Source organism: Dendropsophus ebraccatus, chromosome 1, assembly GCF_027789765.1.
Source record: "Dendropsophus ebraccatus isolate aDenEbr1 chromosome 1, aDenEbr1.pat, whole genome shotgun sequence".
Classification (NCBI taxonomy): Eukaryota; Metazoa; Chordata; class Amphibia; order Anura; family Hylidae; genus Dendropsophus; species Dendropsophus ebraccatus.
Window position 1 is genome coordinate 33,392,269 of NC_091454.1, and position 21,879 is coordinate 33,414,147.

Here is a 21,879-nt window from a genome sequence, read left to right on the forward strand (position 1 = left end):
CCTGAGTCATCAGCATCTATTAGACTATCCACAGGAACATTGTTTTGAGGTTGAAGAAAAGCAAATTCCCTCTCACTTGGATCCAGAGTTACACAGACATCATAGGAATACGGCAGAGGTAATGTTCCATTGTTGAATAGTGATGTAAATCTGGGATCAACCGGTGGATATAGACTTGTACTCATGGCTCCAAATGAAGAAGAAAATTTGGACTCTTTGTATTTTGAGACAACTGCAATAATCACAGTCAACAAGAAGAGAAAGGAGATCAATGCAACGGCTATGACCAAGTAGAATTGGAGGTTTGATTGTGCTTCAATTTTACTTGGTTGACTGTTCAATTCTGGAAGAACTTGAAAATTAACAGCAACCACAAGATTAAGAGTAACTGAAGCTGAGCGGGAGGGAATCCCATTATCTTTTACTAGAACCACAATTCTATGTTTCATGATGTCTTTCTCTTGAAATACACGAGATGTCCTGATCTCCCCTGTCTGCTGGTCAATGGTGAAGAGTGATGGTTCTGAAGATTGTAAGAAATAAGACAACCAGGCATTGTGTCCAGAGTCAGCGTCCACTGCCACCATTTTAGATACTAAGGAGCCATGATCAGAGGTCCAAGAAACCATCTCAAATGTTGAGCTATCGAGCTCTGGTGATGGGTACAGAATGACTGGTGAGTTATCATTCTGGTCAACGACAGAGATTCTCAGTGAGGTGCTACCATTTAGTGATGGGGATCCATTATCTCTGGCATTAATCCTGATGTTAAATTCCTTATGCTGCTCATAGTCAAATGACTGTTGCGCATAAATCACTCCTGTTACTGGATTGATAGATATATAGTTAGACAATGGAGTCTCTTCATCCTTTATACTGGTAAGTGAATAAAACACTTTAGCATTGTCTCCACTGTCCATATCTCTTGCTTGAATACTGAATATTGAAGCCCCTTGTGCATTATTTTCTGGTACAAATGCAGTGTATGCCAATTTCTCAAATACTGGAGAATTGTCATTGACATCTGATACATCCAGTTGGATAATTTTTCTAGAGGTCAGTTCTGGAGACCCTCTATCAGAGGCTTGTACTGTGATGCTATAGGATGATGTCTTTTCTCTATCCAGAATATTTTTTGTAACAATTTTGTAGAAATTACTCGCCGATGATACTACTTTAAATGGAACGTCACCTATAATAAGACATTGAACTTCTCCATTTTCTCCTGAATCACGATCACGAATTTCAAGCAGAGCCACCACTGTGCCCACATCAGAGTCCTCAGCAATAGGGTTTGATATTGAAGTAATGGATATCTCTGGAACATTGTCATTCTCATCTATTACTTCTATTAAAACCTTGGCATGAGCAGCTAGGCCTCCTCCATCTTTTGCTTGTACCGAAACTTCATAATTCTTTTTTACTTCATAGTCCAAATGGCTTCTAGTTTTTATCTCTCCATTCCTTGGATTTATAATAAAAGTCTGAAGAATATCATTTGCCATTGTACTAAATGAGTAAGTGATCTGTGCATTGATACCTTCATCTTCATCACTTGCACTGACTTGCAGAACTGAAGAATTCTCTGGAATATTCTCATTCACAGATACTTTATATACATTTTGTGTAAATATAGGAGCATTATCATTAAAATCTGTAACTACCACCTTTATCATTGTTGTCCCTGTTTGTATAGGATTTCCACCATCAAGAGCAGTTAATATGAGTTCATACATGCTTTCTGTCTCCCGATCTAAGGACTTCTCTAGAACTAGCTCTGGAAATACACTGCCATCCATTTCTGTCTCTTCTCCCAATCTAAATTTTTCATTTCCACTTAGTCTGTAGCTGATCAGAGAATTAATACCCACATCCGGATCTTCTGCTTTTTGGAGAACAAATCTTCTTCCTGGAGAGGTATATTCACTCATTTCTATTTTAATTGTGTCAAGAATAAATTTAGGAGAATTATCATTTATATCCTGAATATTAATCTTGACACTGAAAATATTTAGAGGATTTTCCACCACAGCATCAAATGTAAGGACACAATCAGCTTCAGTCCCACACAATGTCTCCCTGTCTATCCTATCAGCAATGTATAGGTCTCCATTATCCAGATTTATGGTGAAATATTTCTCAGAGATCTTTGACACAATACGTAGTTTCCTTCTGGACAGATCCTTAACATCTAATTGTAGATCCTTTGCTATATTCCCAACAATAGAGCCTTTTCTTAATTCTTCATTAATGGAATAATGAATCTGCCCAGAGACTGAATGATACAGCCAGGAAAATAAGAAGAGAAATATTACTTGCCATCTGAGTCCTTGCATTGCTTGTCCTTCCTGCAGTAATAATCCAGCCATTTCCACAAGAAATATAATGGTTAATTCCTTGTTACAAATATAGTCCAGTAGAAGAAGCAGCAGAAAATAATCCCTCTTCTTTTTCAGTCCTCTTCCCAGTACATCTTTGTCTGAAATGCTGTGTATTTCTTCATGTAGATGAACACTGTCTGCATCATGGAGGTGATTCTGGATTTACAGAATATTCTCCTCATGGGTGAACAGCGGCGCTCTGAGGCGTAAATAGGGAACTGCAGCATCAGTGTCTTGTATTCATTCCTAATATTTACTTCATGTTTTTTTGCAGTCTAATTTAACTAAGAACAAAGTAATTATCGAACTATTTAATCTTTGAAAACATGAATATACTGGAAAAGACTATGTTTGGACATTTACAGAACCTCTAATTTTTATGGTATCATGTTTACATAACCTTCAATTCTATTTTTTACCACTCCCTATAAGTTCTGAAAGTAATGATAATAGAAATACCCTTATAACTTATATATTGTCCTCATGGATCTTCCTGCCCTGTCCTGTTTGTTCCTCAATGTCAATAAACAATTTTTAAACATTTGTTACAGAAGAACAAAGAAAATAGAGGGATAGTGGGAAACGTGTTTATAAAGGTGACAAGAAAGGACACTAAAGGTGTACAGCTTAGATACTCTTGTCCCTCAGACAAAATTCTCACAGACTTTCATAAGCAAGTTGAAGGTGGCATTAAATTTATGTAAATGTCTCCTTCATACTATTATTCACTTTACTTATTCACACTAAGTTTTAAAGCGGGAATATACTACATATCTAGAAACCCAACCTCTGCATCAGAGATATATTTCCTGGACATATGTAAGTCAATTTAAGATTTTATTTGGGAAACTTCCTATCTTTTCACCTTATCCAATACAAGATCTACATGACCAAACTACAGTATACTTAAAGAGAAACTATCCGCATGTTCGATAAATCTAACCTGCTGATAGCTTCCTATTGCGCAAACCTGCATTCGGCAAGGCTGTTGTTCGCACTAGGGTCAAGACATACCTTCATCCTCAGTGCCCCGTTTGCAATAGGGAGCTATCAGCAGGTTAGATTCAGTTTACCTTTAAACTTTTAGGCCAGGTTCAATCACACTTCTTTTCTGGTGAATTGGGATGCAGGCGCATCCGTGTGTGCACGCATCCCAATTCACCATTGCACATAATGGAGAGTGCGGCCGGAGCTTTGTCAGTTTTTCTTGCGACAGCTAGGGATCCCTGATGGAGTGTTTACTATGTGTATACACTCCAGATGGGATTCCATTGATTTCAGCTCAATGCATATTTTGAATTAATCACGGCCTTTGTTGCAATTCGCAACAATGGCCGTGATTAATTCAAAATATTCGCTGTGTGAACGTGGCTTTAAGCTTACTTGTTGACTACCATGTATGGTCTGTATGAAAATATAAAATATATGTGTCAGCAGGGGTTGTGATCACATGCAGTTTTGCCTGCCTAGTAAGGGCAGGAGTGGAAGCTCCATAGTGATTGCAGAACACATGGTACAGATCATATATCACACCAATATAATTTTATGTGTATAACTGTATATTATAGCTGCCTGGCACATTAAAAAAACATCCTTCACTACTCCCATAATGAAAAACATATTAGAGCATGATTGGAGTTGGAGTTGTTAAGTAGCCCTAAACTGCAATACATTAATTTACATATAGATATTACTCAGTTGTGAATTTTCTAACTACTACAACTGCTCTGGCATCATAGGAATTATATATCTGCTGCATAAAAATAAAATGTCTAATAGAAACTTTGCCCACTTGTTTCTGTCAAAACCGGAGTACCTGGGATGTGGACCCAAAAGCTAGTAAAGCAAAGTTCTGGTGCAAACCACTTAGCCACTATGCTACTAACAGTAATGCAAATGCCACTAAGATACTCATGCCAGTTCTGTGCACAGAACTGGGATATAGTCACTTCTTGTTTTATGTGCCTTTTTCTTTAAGAGAAAAGGCATGAAGGGAACATAATCAGCATTAGAGAAAAAAGAAGACATCTGGTGGTCACATGTTGAAGGTTGATTTTAACATAGAAAACATAAAGAAAAAATGAAACGTATATTACAAAGTTATTTCCAATCACAGCCCCACCTAATTTTTATTTTTTTGACAGTGCCTCTTTAATAATGGTAAAGTGTACCTGTTGTTATAACTTTCAAAATCTAAATTAACAGTGGATGTGATATAAAGCAAGTTTGCAAATTTTTTTTTTTTTTTTAGTTATCATGGAAAACATGGCACTTCTTTTTTTGTGACTTCATTTTTTTTCAATAAACAGGAAACAGTCAGAAAACAGGAAGTGCTGTGTATCACAGGCCATCTGTGCGCTCACAGAGAGAAGGCAGTCATGTGATTGATGGACACATTGCGCCGTGACTCTTTGTACTGACCAAAATTCCTGTGTTTATTCAGTTTTTTTCAAAATTCCTGTGTTTATTCAGTTTTTTTCAACCGGCACAAGTCAGAATATCTACCTTCAGGAGACTGGACCTGGATTTCTGGTAAGTTCAGCTTTGTTTTACAGCATGACAACAACAAAAAATAATGAATGTAAATTGCAAACCTGTTTTTTTCACATCTACTGTTGATTTAGATTTTAAAACACAGGGACACTTTGAGGCCGTGTGCAGACGCTGTAAGAGACCGGCCGGGTCACGGAACGGCCGTTCCCTGGAAACATCATCCCGATCTTTAGCCCTGCAGAGTTCTGATGCAGGCGCATCCATGCACACCTACATCAGAACTCCCCACAGCACACTATGGAGTTTGCGGCCGCAGTGTGCACTAACAGGGTTTTCTGTGGCCGCTATTCAATGAATAACATCCACAGAAAACGGACATGTCAGTATATTATGTGTATAAGCTTCGGCCGGGATCACATTTACCAAAATATACGTTCAAGGAATAGCGGCAGAAAACAGATATGTCAGTTGATTGCGTTGCCGCTAGGGATCCCGGCCGGAGTGTATACTATGTGTATACGCTCCGGCCGGGATCCCATTTACCAAAATATACGTTGTGTGAACATAGCCTAAGGCTGTTATTTTATAATGACGGCTCTTAGTCATATGATAATGGCTGTTGCTATAAAATGGTGGCTGCTATTTACCATTAAATAATAGCCATCAAATAAAAACAGCCATCACTTTGACAGCGTGTGTATATAGTCTCAAACAAAATGGAAGGCCTTGTCTCTCTGTCTCTCTGTTTACCAAACAAAATGGAGGACATGTTCTCATACTCTCAAAGCGGATTCTCTTTCCTCTCTCCTGAGAGGGCTGACATCCATTCTGCTCCTTATTTTTCCTCACATCTATAGCTCCTCCAAGTTCCTGTTTTACAACATGTGGTAAAAGGTTTCTTTAGTGGAAAAAGCTATTTCAGTTCCAAAGCTAATTTATGACAGGATCCAAGTCAAATAAGGTCTGCTGTAATGAAAGTCTAGTTTTTCACCTCTAAATATCCAGAATAATGTCAAACTAACATCTTAGATTTAATCTGAGAAAGTGTCCCTCATTATTCCTGGCCACATCTCCACATCATTGTGTCACATCACATCATCACAGTTTTCACATCATTTTTTGATAAGTACATGTAAAAGGAATGGATTAAAATAGGTCGTAATACTTGAGATACCATTGTATTGTTAGTTAGTTTTTTTTATTTTTTCAAAGTAGAGATGAGCGAACCTTGAGCATGCTCGAGTCGATCCGAACATGAACTTTCGGCATTTGATTAGCGGTGGCTGCTAAAGTTGGATAAAGCCCTAAGGCTATGTGGAAATCATGGATATAGTCATTGGCTGTATCCAAGTTTTCCAGACAACCTTAGAGCTTTATCCAATTTCAGCAGCCACTGCTAATCAAATGCCGAACGTTCGGGTTTGGATCGACTCGAACCCGAACTCGGAACGCTCATCTCTATTTCAAAGTCATTATTTTCATGAAACATGAAAAGAATAGACAAGCAATCAGGCAGGTGAATATCTAAATTGTATCATAGATATTATTGACATTTATTTCACGCTTACTTGGTGAACTGTCTTTAGAAGTTGAAGGACTAATACAAGCTGCCTGTATATGACAAGTTGCTATGCCAACTTAAACAATATATGCGAACATGTTGCTCCTAAGATCGTTTACATACTAAAGTGTACCTGTCATTTACTAACAGCAATGTTTCAGAAAGAGCAGCAGCATGGAGGACTATTAAAGGACTAATAGAGCAATACTTAACAAGTTAAGCTGTGAGTCAAGCACCAAAGAAAGATATAACACTTACTAGATTATCTCTGTGTCCCTCTGTCTCTCTTTAGCCACTTCCCCTCCTCTCTTATTTGCCTCCTCCCCTACAGTATACTTCAATGGCCAGCTGTTACCTGATACTATGGGCAGCTTAACTATGTGACAATGCACTTGAATGGTATTTGCATAGTGGAAGTGGATGAGCCTTTCTCTTCCAATAACAAACTTTGAACAAAATATACACATTCAGCTTTTAGCCAGTTCCATTGAGTGCCACATATACCTAATTGTGAACTAAATTTAATGCTTCTGTTTTAGAGATTATCAACCATACTCTTCTAGGCCTGAACTGAAGCCTGTGCTGACCTTAACAACAATGAGGCAGAAAACACAAAAACAACTTGACTAAATAATAATTTTTTTTTGTTGCTTTTGTACACTAAAAATCTGTGTTAAGTCTAACATATATAAGTATTTCAAAGGATAAATTTAAAAAAAGAAAACATTTAATCTACCAATATAGTACAAGTATAAAACTGTAAAACATACAGTACCTGTGCTATAAGATTTTCTATAGGTGGTTGATTCTTTAAATTTTCACTTCCAATTCCGGAGTCATCAGCGTCTATTAGACTATCCACAGGAACATTGTGCTGAGGTTGAAGAAAAGCAAATTCCCTCTCACTTGGATCCAGAGTTACACAAACATCATAGGAATATGGCAGAGGTAATGTTCCATTGTTGAATAGTGAGGTAAATCTGGGATCAACCGGTGGATATAGACTTGTACTCATGGCTCCAAATGAAGAAGCAGATTTGGACTCTTTGTACTTGGAGACAACTGCAATAATCACAGTCACCATGAAGAGAAAGGAGATCAATGCCAAGGCTATGACCAAGTAGAATTGTAGGTTGGATTGAGGTTCTATTTTACTAGGTTGACTGTTCAATTCGGGAAGAACTTGTTGAAAATTAAGAGCAATCACAAGATTAAGAGTAACGGAAGCAGAGCGGGAGGGAATCCCATTGTCTTTTACTAGAACCATAATTCCATGTTTCATGATGTCTTTCTCTTGAAAAACACGAGATGTCCTGATCTCCCCTGTGTGCTGGTCAATGGTGAACAGTGATGGTTCTGAAGATTGTAAGAAGTAAGACAACCAGGCATTGTGTCCAGAGTCAGCGTCCACTGCCACCACTTTAGAGACTAAAGAACCTGGTTCAGAGGTCCAAGGAACCATCTCAAATGTTGAGCTATCGAGCTCTGGTGATGGGTACAGAATGACTGGTGAGTTATCATTCTGGTCAACAACAGAGATTCTCAGTGAGGTGCTACCATTTAGTGATGGGGATCCATTATCTCTGGCATTAATCCTGATGTTGAATTCCTTATGCTGCTCATAGTCAAATGACTGTTGCGCATAAATCACTCCTGTTACTGGATTGATAGATAGATAGTTAGACAATGGAGTCTCTTCATTCTTTATACTGGTAAGTGAATAAAACACTTTAGCATTGTCTCCACTGTCCATATCTCTTGCTTGAATACTGAATATTGAAGCCCCCTGTGCATTATTCTCTGGTACAAATGCAGTGTATGTCAATTTCTCAAATACTGGAGCATTGTCATTGACATCTGATACATCCAGTTGGATGATTGTTCTAGATGTCAGTTCTGGATATCCTCTATCAGATGCTTGTACTGTAATGCTATAGGATGTTGTCTTTTCTCTATCCAGAATATTTTTTGCAACAATTTTGTAGAAATTACTTGCAGATGACACAACTTGAAATGGAACGTCACCTATAATAAGACATTGAACTTCTCCATTTTCTCCCGAATCATGATCACGAATTTCAAGCAGAGCTACGACTGTGTCCACATCAGAGTCCTCAGCAATAGGGTTCAATACTGATGAAATGGATATCTTAGGAGGATTGTCATTCTCATCTATTACCTCTATTAAAACCTTGGCATGAGCAGCTAGGCCTCCTCCATCTTTTGCTTGTACAGAAATTTCATAATTCTTTGTCGCTTCATAGTCCAAGTGGCTTCTTGTTTTTATTTCTCCATTCGTTGGATTTATAATAAAAGTCTGAAGAATATCATTAGCCATTGTACTAAATGAGTAAGTGATCTGTGCATTGACACCTTCATCTTCATCACTTGCACTAACTTGCAGAATTGTAGAATTCACTGGAATATTCTCATTCACAGATACTTTATATACATTTTGTGTAAATATAGGAGAATTATCATTAAAATCTGTAACTACCACCTTTATCATTGTTGTCCCTGTTTGTATAGGATTTCCACCATCAAGAGCAGTTAATATGAGTTCATAAATGCTTTCTGTCTCCCGATCTAAGGACTTCTCTAGAACTAGCTCTGGAAATACACTGCCATCCATTCCTGTCTCTTCTCCCAATCTAAACTTCTCATTTGCACTGAGTCTGTAGCTGATCAGAGAATTAATACCCACATCCAGATCTTCTGCTTTTTGTAAAACAAATCTTCTTCCTGGGGAGGATGCTTCACCCATTTCTATTCTAACTGTATCATGAATAAACATAGGATGATTGTCATTTATATCCTGAATATTTATCTTAACATTAAAGACATTTAGAGGATTTTCCACCACAGCATCAAATGTAAGGACACAATCAGCTGCAGCTCTACATAATGTCTCCCTGTCTATTCTATCAGCAATGTATAGGTCTCCATTATCCAAATTTATGGTGAAATATTTTTCAGAAACATGAGAAGAAATACGTAATTTCCGATTTGATAGATCCTTAATACCTAGGGCAAGATCCTTTGCTAAATTCCCAACAATAGAGCCTTTCCTTATTTCCTCATTAATGAAATAATGAATCTGACCAGAGACTGAATGACACAGCCAGGAAAATAAGAAGGGAAATATTACTTGCCATCTGAGTCCTTCCTTCTGCTTTGGTTGCATTCTTGTCCTTGTTTGTTAAATTGTAATCCTCTTTTTTATATGTAATCCAACTGAAAAATATAGCAAGCTTTCTTCTGTATAGAACCAGCTTCAGGCACATCCTATGTAGAAATGGTGTTTTTATTTCTCTAGCAAGGTTTTTCTAGAGAGCCAGTCTCTTTTCCTTCTTGGTAAACAGCGGCGCTCTGAGGCAAATTTGGGGTACTGCAGTCCCAATGATTTTTTTTGGTACATTACTATTATTATAGCTTGTAATGTATCTCAAACTATTAATCTTTAACAAATCTTTAACAAAATATTATTAAGCTTTAATGACTTAAAAAGAAGACACAAACTGTATTTTAAATATTACTAAAACTATTCTCCAGGTATGTTAAAGAATGATATACGACCCTTGCCTAATAGAGAAGTAGTAGTGATGATATGTATATAAATATTGCACATTTAAAGTAGCTAACAAAAAAAATTGTAGTAAATTATATAAATACTACAGGCAAAAAGTTCATTATTATGTTAGATATACCAATAAAGTATAACACAGCAATTTTCTTTAACATGCCATTTATAAGCTCTGTTAAAATGACATTGGCTGTGATTGGTTGATATGGGTGAATTACAATAGTTCTTGTCTCACAAATGTTGATAAACCTAGGCCATTGTTTTTAAATACTTGGTCTACTATATATTTTTTTAACTTTACTAAAAAATTTGTTAACCAGTAAATGTATTCTTTTTCCCTTTCTAACTGCGGTATTTTTTATTGACTTTTTTTTTTTTTAAGTTGACTTATTTATCTGATTTGCAGGATTTGACTACTTATCTTCTGGTATGCTCAGGTCCTGATATGGTAACAAAGGAAGCAAACCTAAAGCTGAGATTTTACTTGATGAGGTTTTTATAGTGCAACACTGAGCGCAGAGTAGGAAGTTGCAGGCACACAGAGCCTTTGATGGGGCAACCCCTTTAGTTGTTCCTATAGCCAAAGGCACAGATGGATCAGATCAACAAACAGTGGGAATACTAAAACTTAAAGTGTAGCTATCATTTTTAAAAACCTGACATTTCATAGCAACATGTCAGAAGTGCTGATCGGTGCTGAGAATCCCGGCAATCGCTAGAAAGAAGGGGCTGCCCCCAACGGTACCACGCGCTCTGCCCCTTAATCTCTGCTGCAGGAAGTGAATTCCGTAGACTGCTAATACGAGCGTGTAAGAGCAATGGCGGTGGTCTGACATGGAGTGATGGCACCAGATCATTGCTAGGCTGATCGTTTGTGTTTCAGCCTGTTGAAAGACAATGATCAACCATTATCGTGCTTGTTGGCTGATTGTTGTCTTCTATCACACAAAGCGATTATCGTTCGTAACGGCCGATATCTGCTAAATATGGATAATAATTGCTTTGTGTAATATGGCCTTTAGATTCACATTAGTTAGATTACATGTTATACCAAGTATTTTCGGCACAAATATTTACCAGGCTCCTCTGGGCCCTGATAAGTCTCTAGATAACATGGAACTTCACAACAAATAGAGCATGTAAGTGCTTTGAAAGTTTGAGATACTTTGCATCTTTCTTTACTTAAAAACAATCTCTGAGAATATCCTTTCTGATAATACAAAGATTATCAGCCTAAATTAGTGGACTATATAATTGAAAATACAGAAGAAAAGTCCTTGCCCAGTATTACTTAAGATAAGTGACCAATTACTGTACTTATTCAGTATCACATACAAGAAGATTCATACATTCAGACATTGGAAAGCTATCACAAATTTTTAAATAAAATCTGCATGTAACACATAAAGATTTTGCCATAGATAGGCTGAAGGCTTGCCATTGATTTGTAGTAAAACACCTGGCAAAAAAAAGTCAAGCTCTGTAAATAGCCTTTTAACTGCTTGTAGCTATGACTCTAGCAACACAATTAATATGATGATGCCCAAACATAAACGTACCGCACTACTGATCAAGTGTTATCACTCTCGAACAGTGTGAATTGCTGCCAATCCCCTGTACCAAAGGCCACACTTAACATCTACTAGGCAGTCTGCATATATGCAATCTTACCATAGAGGCATGAATGATGGGGCACTCACCAACTGTAGTCTCAGCTTAGCAGAAGTATACTCCAAACATAGACAGGTCACAGGTAACAGATGAGTGAATGGGCTGTTTTGCATGCCAACACTGCATGCTTCCTCTGGGCTGAGGGATCGAGCAGAGTTGGCATGCAAAACGTCTGTTACCCATTGTTTAGAGTATTCTGCTAAGACTACAGTTGGTGAGTGCCCCATCATTTATGCTTCTATGCTGAGATTACAATTAATATAACCTTTTCTGCACAAATACAACATTGACCATTCATTGATGTTTTATGTATAGTATCTCAGTATACAGAACTCAGAGCACTCTGCTACTTTTCAACATAACATATTACTATAAGAGATAGTGATGTACTTTTGCTTTTCCACCAATTATAGCTAACACATCAATATTGTTGGCTTATCTATAAAAGAAAAAAACTAACAACATGGGATACCAAGTGTGTCAGTCATATAGTTTACACTCACCTCCACAGAACTATTGGAAGAATCTTTTAAATTCTCATTTCCAAGTCCTGAATCATCAGCGTCAATAAGATTCTCCACTGGTACTTCTGATTGGGATTTCATAAAAGTGAAGTCATTTTCACAGGCATCCAAAGCTACGCAAACATTGTAAGAATTAGGCAGAGGTAGAGATCCATCACTATACCAGGAAAGAATTCTGGGGTCGAGTGGAGGATAAAGGTTTGTCCTTAGAGTTCCAAATTCGGGTGCAGGTTTTGATTCTTTGCATTTAGAAATAATGACTAGTATGACAGTTATGATAAATAGCAAGGAGATAAGCCCCAAAGAAATGAACAAATATAGTTGTAGATTAGATTGAGTCTCCTTGTTGACTTCATTGCTAAATTTCGGAATAACCTGTTGGAAACTATCTGCAATAACAAGACTAACGGTGACAGTAGCTGAAAGTGAAGGAATACCATTGTCCTTCACCATTACCACCACCTTATGGTTTAATATATCCTTTTCCTGAAACATACGTAAAGTCCTTATTTCCCCAGTTTGATGATTAATGGTAAAATAAAATGATTCTGAGACTGACAAAAACTCATAGGAGAGCCAAGCATTATGCCCAGAGTCCATGTCTACTGCAACCACCTTAGTTATCAAAGAACCTAGTTCAGCTGCAAAAGGCACCATCTCAAATGCAACCAGCCCACCAATATCTAGAGAGGGATACAAGATCCTTGGTGCATTATCATTCTGATCCACTATATGGATAATCAATGTAGCGTTACTGCTCAGAGATGGGGATCCATTGTCAGAGCCTGTTACTTGTATTACAAACTCTTTATGCTTCTCGTAGTCGAATGACCTTTGAGCATAGAGATCTCCAGTCTCTATATTGATGGAAAGATAAGAAGATATTGGCAGATCCTCCGCCAAGGTGTTGATAATTGTGTATATGATTTTAGCATTGTCTCCAGTATCAGGATCTGAGGCTTGGACACTGTAAATTGAAGTTCCAGGTAAATTGTTCTCTGGTAAATAGGCAATATAAGTAGATTTCATAAACATTGGAGGATTATCATTAATATCCGATACCTCCAAAGTGACAGATTTTCTGCTGGAAAGTGAAGGAAATCCTCTGTCACTAGCTAATATGGTTATGTTGTAAGTGGACACTTTTTCTCGGTCAATGAAACTTGCAGTAACAATTCTATAATAACTATCAGAAGTTAATATCAAATTAAAGGTTATTTCTTCTAGAAGTTTACAGTCAACTTCTCCATTTGCTCCAGAATCTTGATCATGGACTCTTATGAGAGCTACTACAGTACCAGGTGGAGAGTCCTCGGGAATAGGAGACGACAATGAAGTAATGAATATCTCAGGAACATTGTCATTCACATCCGTTACTTCTATCAATAATTTGCAATGGGCAACAAGGCCGCCTCCATCTTTGGCTTGTATAGAGAGCTCAAAGTTCCTTACAGATTCAAAATCTAATAGTTTGTTGGTTTTAACTTCACCACTTATTGGGTGTATGCTAAACATGCCCATATAACGGACGTTTCCAGATGTTTTACTGAAAGAATATGAAATTTGAGCATTCACACCCTCATCTCTGTCAGTTGCATTTACTCTAATTATTGTAGAATTGATTGGTATATTTTCATTTACCCTGACTTTATAAACTTCATGAGTAAATACAGGAAAATTATCATTTGCATCTGTAACCATAATTTTGATTACAGCAGTTCCAGATCTTACAGGATTTCCTCCATCCATGGCTGTTAATAGTAGAGTATGGATACTTTGTGTCTCTCTATCTATGGCTTTCTCTAACACAAGCTCTGGAGATTTACTCCCATCATTGCTGATCTTCTCATTTAGTGTAAAATACTGGTTGTCACTGAGCTTGTAGGATTGTATGGAATTAATACCAATATCGGGATCTTCTGCATTCTGTAAAGCAAATCCTGTTCCAGGTGTGGTGAATTCTATCATTTCCACTGTCAGTGTTTCATGAAAAAATCTTGGAGAATTGTCATTGATATCCTGAATTTCTACTGTCACTCTGAAGACATTAAATGGCTTCTCGACCACAGCATCAAAGCTTAGAAAGCAGGATGCTTCTATCCCACACAATGTCTCCCTGTCTATCCTGTCCTTAACATACAGATTTCCATTTTCTAGACTGACATAGAAATATCTCTCTGAAATTTGGGATAAAATCTGCAGTTTTCTAGATGAGAGCTGCTTAATATCCAATCCAAGGTCATCTGCAATATTTGCTATAACAGAGTCTTTCCTCATTTCTTCTACAATGGAATAATGAATCTGACCAGAGACTGAATGACATAGCCAAGAAAATAAGATAGAAATGGTTACTTGCCATCTGAGTCCTTTGTATTCCTGTATGTGATGTTGCATCTCAGCCATTCTTCCTTCTCTAATTCTTTTGATAGTCAGCATTTATAATCCAGTAGGAAAGAATATAAATTGTCTATTCTAGTTAAAAGCAGAATCCATAGAAGATATCCTGTATTTTGTGCAGAAGGAATCCAGAATATGTCTGTGCCTCTTCTTGCAAATCTGCATTGTGTGCTAGTAAGAAAAAATACCAGTGGATCTCCAATTTGATTTTCTTGTGCTTATTGGTTAAACAGCGGCGCTCTGAGGGGAAAGTGAGGAACTGCAGTCCTGAAATAATTTTACTATGTGTGATATATTCTAACATGTTTATATTTTATAGTTATAAAGATGTATGTTTAATTTCTTAATACAGACATTTAAACTTCAAGCATTCTACAATTGAATAAATATCTTCAGTGGTATAAAAATATTTGTCTAATATTAAAAATATGTACAGAAATATTAACAAATCTGATGCCAAAGGCCTTAAATATACAAGTCTTGAGATGCCGCCTCTCTCCAGAACTAATTGTTGTAATAGTTTCCTATTAACTACTATGGATGGAGATATTGTAAGAATAATTTAGTGGTGATGCGAGACCCGAACTAATAAAGTTACCAAGATGATGAACCTACAGTATGTAATATAAGACGAACACAGATTTTATTATTTCAAGGAAACAAATGTATAAAATAGTAATAGTAATAGTGATATAAAATAGTTTATAGTCTAACAAATAGAGTTTGTTGAATATTAACACAATAGATCAAATAGTTTAAAAATACAAGCTACCGGGACCTGTGTGGCTCTTAATGATTTACAGTGAAGCTAGGTATAACTGGCAGATTTGTCATTGCTATTATTACTGGCTGCCAGTTTTCCATGTCACTGCTTTTAAAAGACATATTATTGTGGAATTCAAGCATGGACTGGCCAAGTAGACACGGCTCTATCCCAATTCGATTTTAGGTAAAAGAAACAAAAAGTTAATCCCATAGCCAATGCATGACCTGTGTATTACATTAATAGCTCATAACAGCTAACAAAATGTATTCCTGTCTCAAGAATGATTACAATGTATGTGAAGAGATCAATTTTACACTTGTACAGGACTCGCTATAGTTACAAAAGGGCTAGCTAGGTAACCGTCCCAAAGGCCAAGAAGAGCAATGCTGATTTTCCTGTATCAACAGGACTATCAACGCAAATGCCAAGCATACACTTATCACTTCCATGCCGCTATATGTGCTCCACAGCAAGACTAATGAAAGAAATCCATCAGAAAACAAAATATGCCAAGCGTATCCCCATCAAACAATCTCTATTCTGCAATCCTCATCACCTTCTGTGAGATAGGTAATTACAAATCAATGTATTACATTAGGTCTGCTATTACATGACTTAAGTACATATTGTCAATATCATATGTATTAGCCGGTAATCTACAGTTCAATTTTCTGGTTTACATATAAAAATACAGAAATAGAATGCTGTCTAGTACATACTGTGTTTCCCCAAAAATAAGACAGTGTGTTATATAAATTTTTTAGCCCGAAGAGGCACTATATCTTATTCTCGGGGGATGTCTTATTTCTCCCCCCCCCCCCCCCCAGCCCCCAGAATACTCACCAATGCTGACATCATCCAGCAGCAGAGGGACCAGGAGCGTGCATCAGGATGTGCACCAGGACATGGGGGCCATGGAACAGTATGCCCGCGGTGCCAACTGTGAAGGTCCACAAGGGGATTAGGTGAGTCCCTGGTAGCAGCGGCAACGGGCAGACTTACTTTCGGGGGGTGCTTTTCTTTAGGGTGGGGATGCCTTACTTTAGTCTAGTTGGTAGGCTAGTTGGAGTGTCCTATTTTAGGAGGGTGACTTATTTTTGGGGAAACACGGTACTCTGGTTGTTCAATGCAACATAAGTTTTGATCACTAGCAATTTCCCCACACACCCTAATAAAAGCCATGTAGGGGCAATTACAATTCAGTCCATCACCATTTTTGATGTTATTTTACCAAGTAGCCACAGGTAGATAAATAGTAAGATAAGTAGTAAGATAAATAGAGAAGAATTGAGAAGACGTATGTATCTTTGTATATATAAGGCGAGTATTGCATTTATCAGTAGTAAACCACTGTACAGGCCCCATCTCTGTTATGATTTCTCATATACAGTACACAGCACATAGAACAATAGATCCTGCTGTCTTTTTTCTGTCTCACTCTTCAACTCTCTCAGACACACTGAAAAACAGCACAATGGAGGACATAATATAGCAGTAATGATCACTACAGCTTAGATACCAGCACTGGGTTGCAATAAAACACTTAGTAGAAGCAGGAGCACCACCTCTCTGTGTCTGTGTCTCTGTCTAAAACGGTTCCCTATTCACCTTATGGAAGGGAGCATTTTACGACACTTACTGTAACCTGATCCATCAGTAAACTGATAATCTGTGTTTACTATGCTTGACTGAAGTTGAATTAAGTGAATTCCATGATTCTTATTATCATGTATACAACTGAATTATGGGTAAACAATTAAAAAAATAAGCCATAGGCAATGGTATATGACTGAAGGGCTTGGGGGATTGGTCCGCGAGAGGGGTGGGAGTTTAGCCAAGAGTGGGAGTATTTCATACTGATTTAAAGAAGTGGTGATATATCCTTTCTTTTTCTCCTTGGATTTGTGTGTTGTTATAAAATTTGTGGAAAAACCAATAAAGACATATTAAAAAAATAAAAAAAATAAACTAGATCTTCTCTTTTAAATCAATGACAATATTTATGCTGCAGTTGACATTAAGACAATGACAATCATAGCTATATTGTGTAGATAGGTAAGGTACATATCAGAAATCTGAAAGTAACATAGCGTTACGCAAAATATCTTTCTGCTCCAATCCTGTACACACCTGTGCCGGGATTTTCCACGTAGTGAAAGCAGCCAGGATACAAAAAAAAGAATTTAACATCTAGCAACTTTAATATATCCAGTTCGTCTTGCCTTTATTAGAACATAAAATCACATTCCGTATGCACATAGCTAGGACCAAGGGTTAGCAAACCCATCAGTATGGCGCTCTTTGTGCACATGGAATGTGATTTTATATTCTAATAAAGACAAGAGGACTGGACACTTTGAAGTTGCTGGATGTTAAATTCTTATAGCGCTACTCATAGCCAAATAAAAGTCAGGTTTCTGTATTATTTACAGAAAAGTAATTGTATTGTATGAAGTATTGTATATGCTTCCTTAGCTCAACGCGAATTTGTTTTCAGATTATTTTAAAAGATTATTTTTCATAAAGCTTTGTGGCATTTGTGGTAAAAAAAAAATCTAGATTCTTATTGCATAACTAAACATAAACTCACCTCCATATCGTTGCTTGGTGGCACATTATCTTTGACATTTTCATTTCCAAGTCCAGAATCATCGGCATCAATGAGGTTATCCACAGGGACATCCTGGTTCGGTTTCATGAAAGTAAAGTCATTTTGACTTGAATCCAAAGCCACACACACATTGTAGGAATAAGGAAGAGTTAAAGTCCCATTCGGATACTGAGACAACATTCTGGGATCACCAGGAGGATACAAACTAGAGCTAAACATATCAAAGACTGGAAGGGGCTTGGTCTTCTTACATTTTGATATAATGACCAACACAACAGTTATAATGAATAACAATGAGATCAGACCGAGGGTGATCACCAAATATAACTGTAAATTAGATTGAGGATCTTCATCCATTATTTTATTCCCAAATTTAGGAAGAACCTGCTGAAAATTATTTCCAACAACAAGATTGATAGTAGCCGTAGATGACAGTATTGGATCTCCGTTGTCCTTCACCATGACCACAACTTTATGGCTCAATGCATCCTTCTCTTGAAAGGCACGTAATGTCCTGATCTCTCCTGTATTTTGATCAATGATGAAATGAGTTGCATCTGAGAAAGGTATGAAGTGATATGACAGCCAGGCATTATGTCCAGAGTCTGCATCCACTGCCACCACTTTAGTTATTAAAGAACCTGGTTCGGAATCAAAAGGCACCATCTCAAACACAGCTGGACCACCAATATCAGGAGATGGGTACAAGATCTTTGGCGCATTATCATTCTGATCCACTATACGGATAAGTAATGTAGCATTACTACTCAATGGTGGTGACCCACTGTCCTTGGCTGATACTTGGATTTGGAACTCCTTGTGTTGTTCATAATCAAATGATCGCTGGGCATAGAGGACTCCGGTCTCTATATTGATAGAAAAATGTGAGGATGCTGGAAGTTCTTCTGGATTAGTGCTAAAGATTGTATAAATGATTTTGGCATTATCACCAACATCGGGATCTGAGGCTTGTACACTGTATACTGAGGCCCCTGGTAAATTATTCTCTGGTATGTAAGCAACATAGTTAGATTTTGTAAATGTTGGCGGATTATCATTGACATCTAATACTCCAAGTGTGATCACCTGTCTACTGGACAACGGAGGAGATCCTCTATCAGTAGCTAAAATGGTGATGTTATAGGCTGGTACTTCCTCTCTGTCCATGAACCTTGTAGAAACTATTTTATAATAACTCCCAGATGATAAAATTAACTTGAAAGGTAGGTCCTCCATAATTGTACAGTCAACTTCTCCATTGGCTCCAGAATCCTGATCTCGTACTCTTATAAGAGCAATAGCAGTGCCAGGTGGAGAGTCCTCAGGTAAAGGACTAAATAATGAGGTGATGGATATCTCAGGATCATTGTCATTTTCATCTGTAACTTCTATTAATACTTTACAACGAGAAACTAGGCCTCCTCCATCTTTGGCTTGGACTGACAGCTCATAGTTCTTTGTCTGTTCAAAATCTATTATATTACTTGTTTTAAGTTCCCCAGTTACAGGATTGATGCTGAATGTTCCTGTTTGATGGACACTTCCAGATGTTTTGCTAAAAGAATATGTGACCTGTCTATTGACTCCTTCATCTTTATCATTTGCCCTTACAACCATTACTGTAGTATTTACTGGAGTATTTTCACTAACATTCACTTTGTATACTTCTTGTGTAAACACTGGGAAATTGTCATTTGCATCAGTTATTATGATCTTTATCATTGCACTTCCAGATCTTTCAGGATTTCCACCATCCATAGCTGTTATTATTAGCTCATGAATGCTTTGTGATTCTCGATCTAAAGTCTGTTCTAGAATAAGCTCTGGAGATTTACTCCCATCACTGCTGACCTTCTCTTTAAGTGTAAAATGTTGGTTGTCACTCAGCTTATATGTCTGTAAGGAATTAGATCCAATATCTGGATCTTCTGCATTTTGCAAAATGAATTTTGTTCCTGGAGAGGTTGATTCTATCACTTCTAGAGTGAATGTCTCATGAAAAAATCTTGGAGGATTGTCATTAATGTCCTGAATTTCTATCTTCGCTCCAAAAATATTTAAAGGATTTTCAACCACAACATCAAAGGATAAGAAGCAGGAGACTGCTGCCCCACACAATGTCTCCCTGTCTATCCTCTCCTTTATATACAGATTCCCATTATTCAGATTCACATAGAAATATCTCTCTGAAACATCTGATACAATCCTCAGTTTTCTAGATGTGAGCTGCTTAATATCTAATCCAAGGTCATCTGCAATATTTGCTATAACAGAGTCTTTTCTCATTTCTTCTACAATGGAATAATGAATCTGACCAGAGACTGAATGACACAGCCAGGAAAATAAGATAGAAATGGTTACTTGCCATCTGAGTCCTTTGGATATCCATATAGGAAGCTTCATTTTACCCTATATCTTCTGTAACAGAAATAGGTCAACAAAATAGTTGTAATCCAGTTTTATATGTGATTACGTAAAAAAATAAAAGTCATATATCCACAAATGCTGTAGAGAGAATCCAAAAGATGTTTGTGCTTCCTTTGTAGATCTGCATTGTGTGCTAGCACTGGAAATACCAGTGGATCTCAAGTTATTTTTCATTCTGCTTACTGGTTAAACAGCGGCGCTCAGAGGTGTAATTGAGGAACTACAACACTGATATATATTTTTTGTATACCTTCTTATAAATATGTTGTACTATCTGTTATAATATTAAATTTCATTATTAGAGGTAATAAGCAATTATAAATAGTTTTTAAAAGAAAAGTCTTTAGTTTCTATTAAAAGAAAACAAACTGCCTGGATGATTTCTTTGGTAAGCGTCAATTTATGACAGATTTAATGCATGCTAGTAGCACAACTAATTAAAACTAATAAATGTATTTCATAGTAGTTCAAAAATTCACAAGGCGAAATCAATAAACTATATATATATATATATATATATATATTTATTGTATATTGTTATTGTTTACTTTACACACTAAATGTCAAATTATTGGATTGCCTGTAAAATTACATGATCTACTACGATGTTTACAAACAGTATTGTTAATAAGTTATTTTATTAAAATCTAAACATTTTTTATCAAATAATTCAAGTACCATAATAATAAAGCAAGTACCGTATTTTCCGGCGTTTTTTTTACTTTTCTATTTAAAATACAGAGTTTGGGATATACTCGCCATATAAGACTACCCCTCTTTCAATGTACACCAAATTAATAAAAAAAATCAGGCAGCAGTGAGATCTGAGCGGCAGAGAAGGAGGTACAGTAATACTGATAGGTGTCCAGACAGGTGAAAGAGGTGTGTTTTTCTGGGCACAGCTCCACTCTACCATGTCTCTTCTTTCCATACCCCAGAGGCCTGTTAGCTTGCTCTGCCCTTCATACGGTCACCGCATACATTTTTTACTTCCCCCCATTGTATGCCGTGATCGCAGATTCTCCAGGTCCAGTTCCAAAGTTTTTCAGCACCTGCCCTATAAGACGACACCTGGCATATAAAACGACCCCTGACTTTTGAGGAGATTTTCCTGGGTTAAAAAGTAGTCTTATACGCAGGAAAAGATTGGCAGAAAGATTGTTTTTAAAGATCACTTTACCAAAATGTAAGGAACTTCATCAATTATCTCTAGTAAGTGAAAGATATCCATAAAAAACATGTATTTTATAGAAGTATACAATTTAATAAAACCCCAAAATCCCCAAAAAAACAAGCTCAAAACTTTAGACTCCGAAACAGAAAAAAAAGTTTTATACACCCTAACCTCTTATCCATGTACATATACGAATATGCTGAACAGTCCTCAAATGGCATTAACAAAAGCTCCATTGTAATACCATTTGAACTTATTAACCTGCTTTTTATAAAGGTTGTAGTTCATTTG

The 21,879-nt window shown here is 37.0% G+C and overlaps 1 protein-coding gene across 16 annotated transcripts in view; it reads right to left on the bottom strand.

Moving 5' to 3' along the window:
• LOC138791883 (protocadherin gamma-A4-like) overlaps positions 1 to 21,879 on the bottom strand; it is a 255,016-nt gene that overhangs the window by 145,707 nt on the left and 87,430 nt on the right. Inside the window, exon 1 of one of the 16 annotated variants that reach the window (XM_069969256.1) lies at positions 17,967 to 20,527. The exons of 12 other annotated variants lie outside the window; for them this stretch is intronic. In XM_069969256.1, coding sequence (XP_069825357.1) covers positions 17,967 to 20,390 — 2,424 coding nt within the window. In that variant the 5' untranslated portion in view covers positions 20,391 to 20,527. Of the gene's footprint in view, positions 1 to 7,210; positions 9,711 to 12,192; positions 14,727 to 17,966; positions 20,528 to 21,879 lie in introns of those variants that run through there. 3 more of the 16 variants (XM_069969244.1, XM_069969243.1, XM_069969281.1) reach the window with 3 other exon arrangements.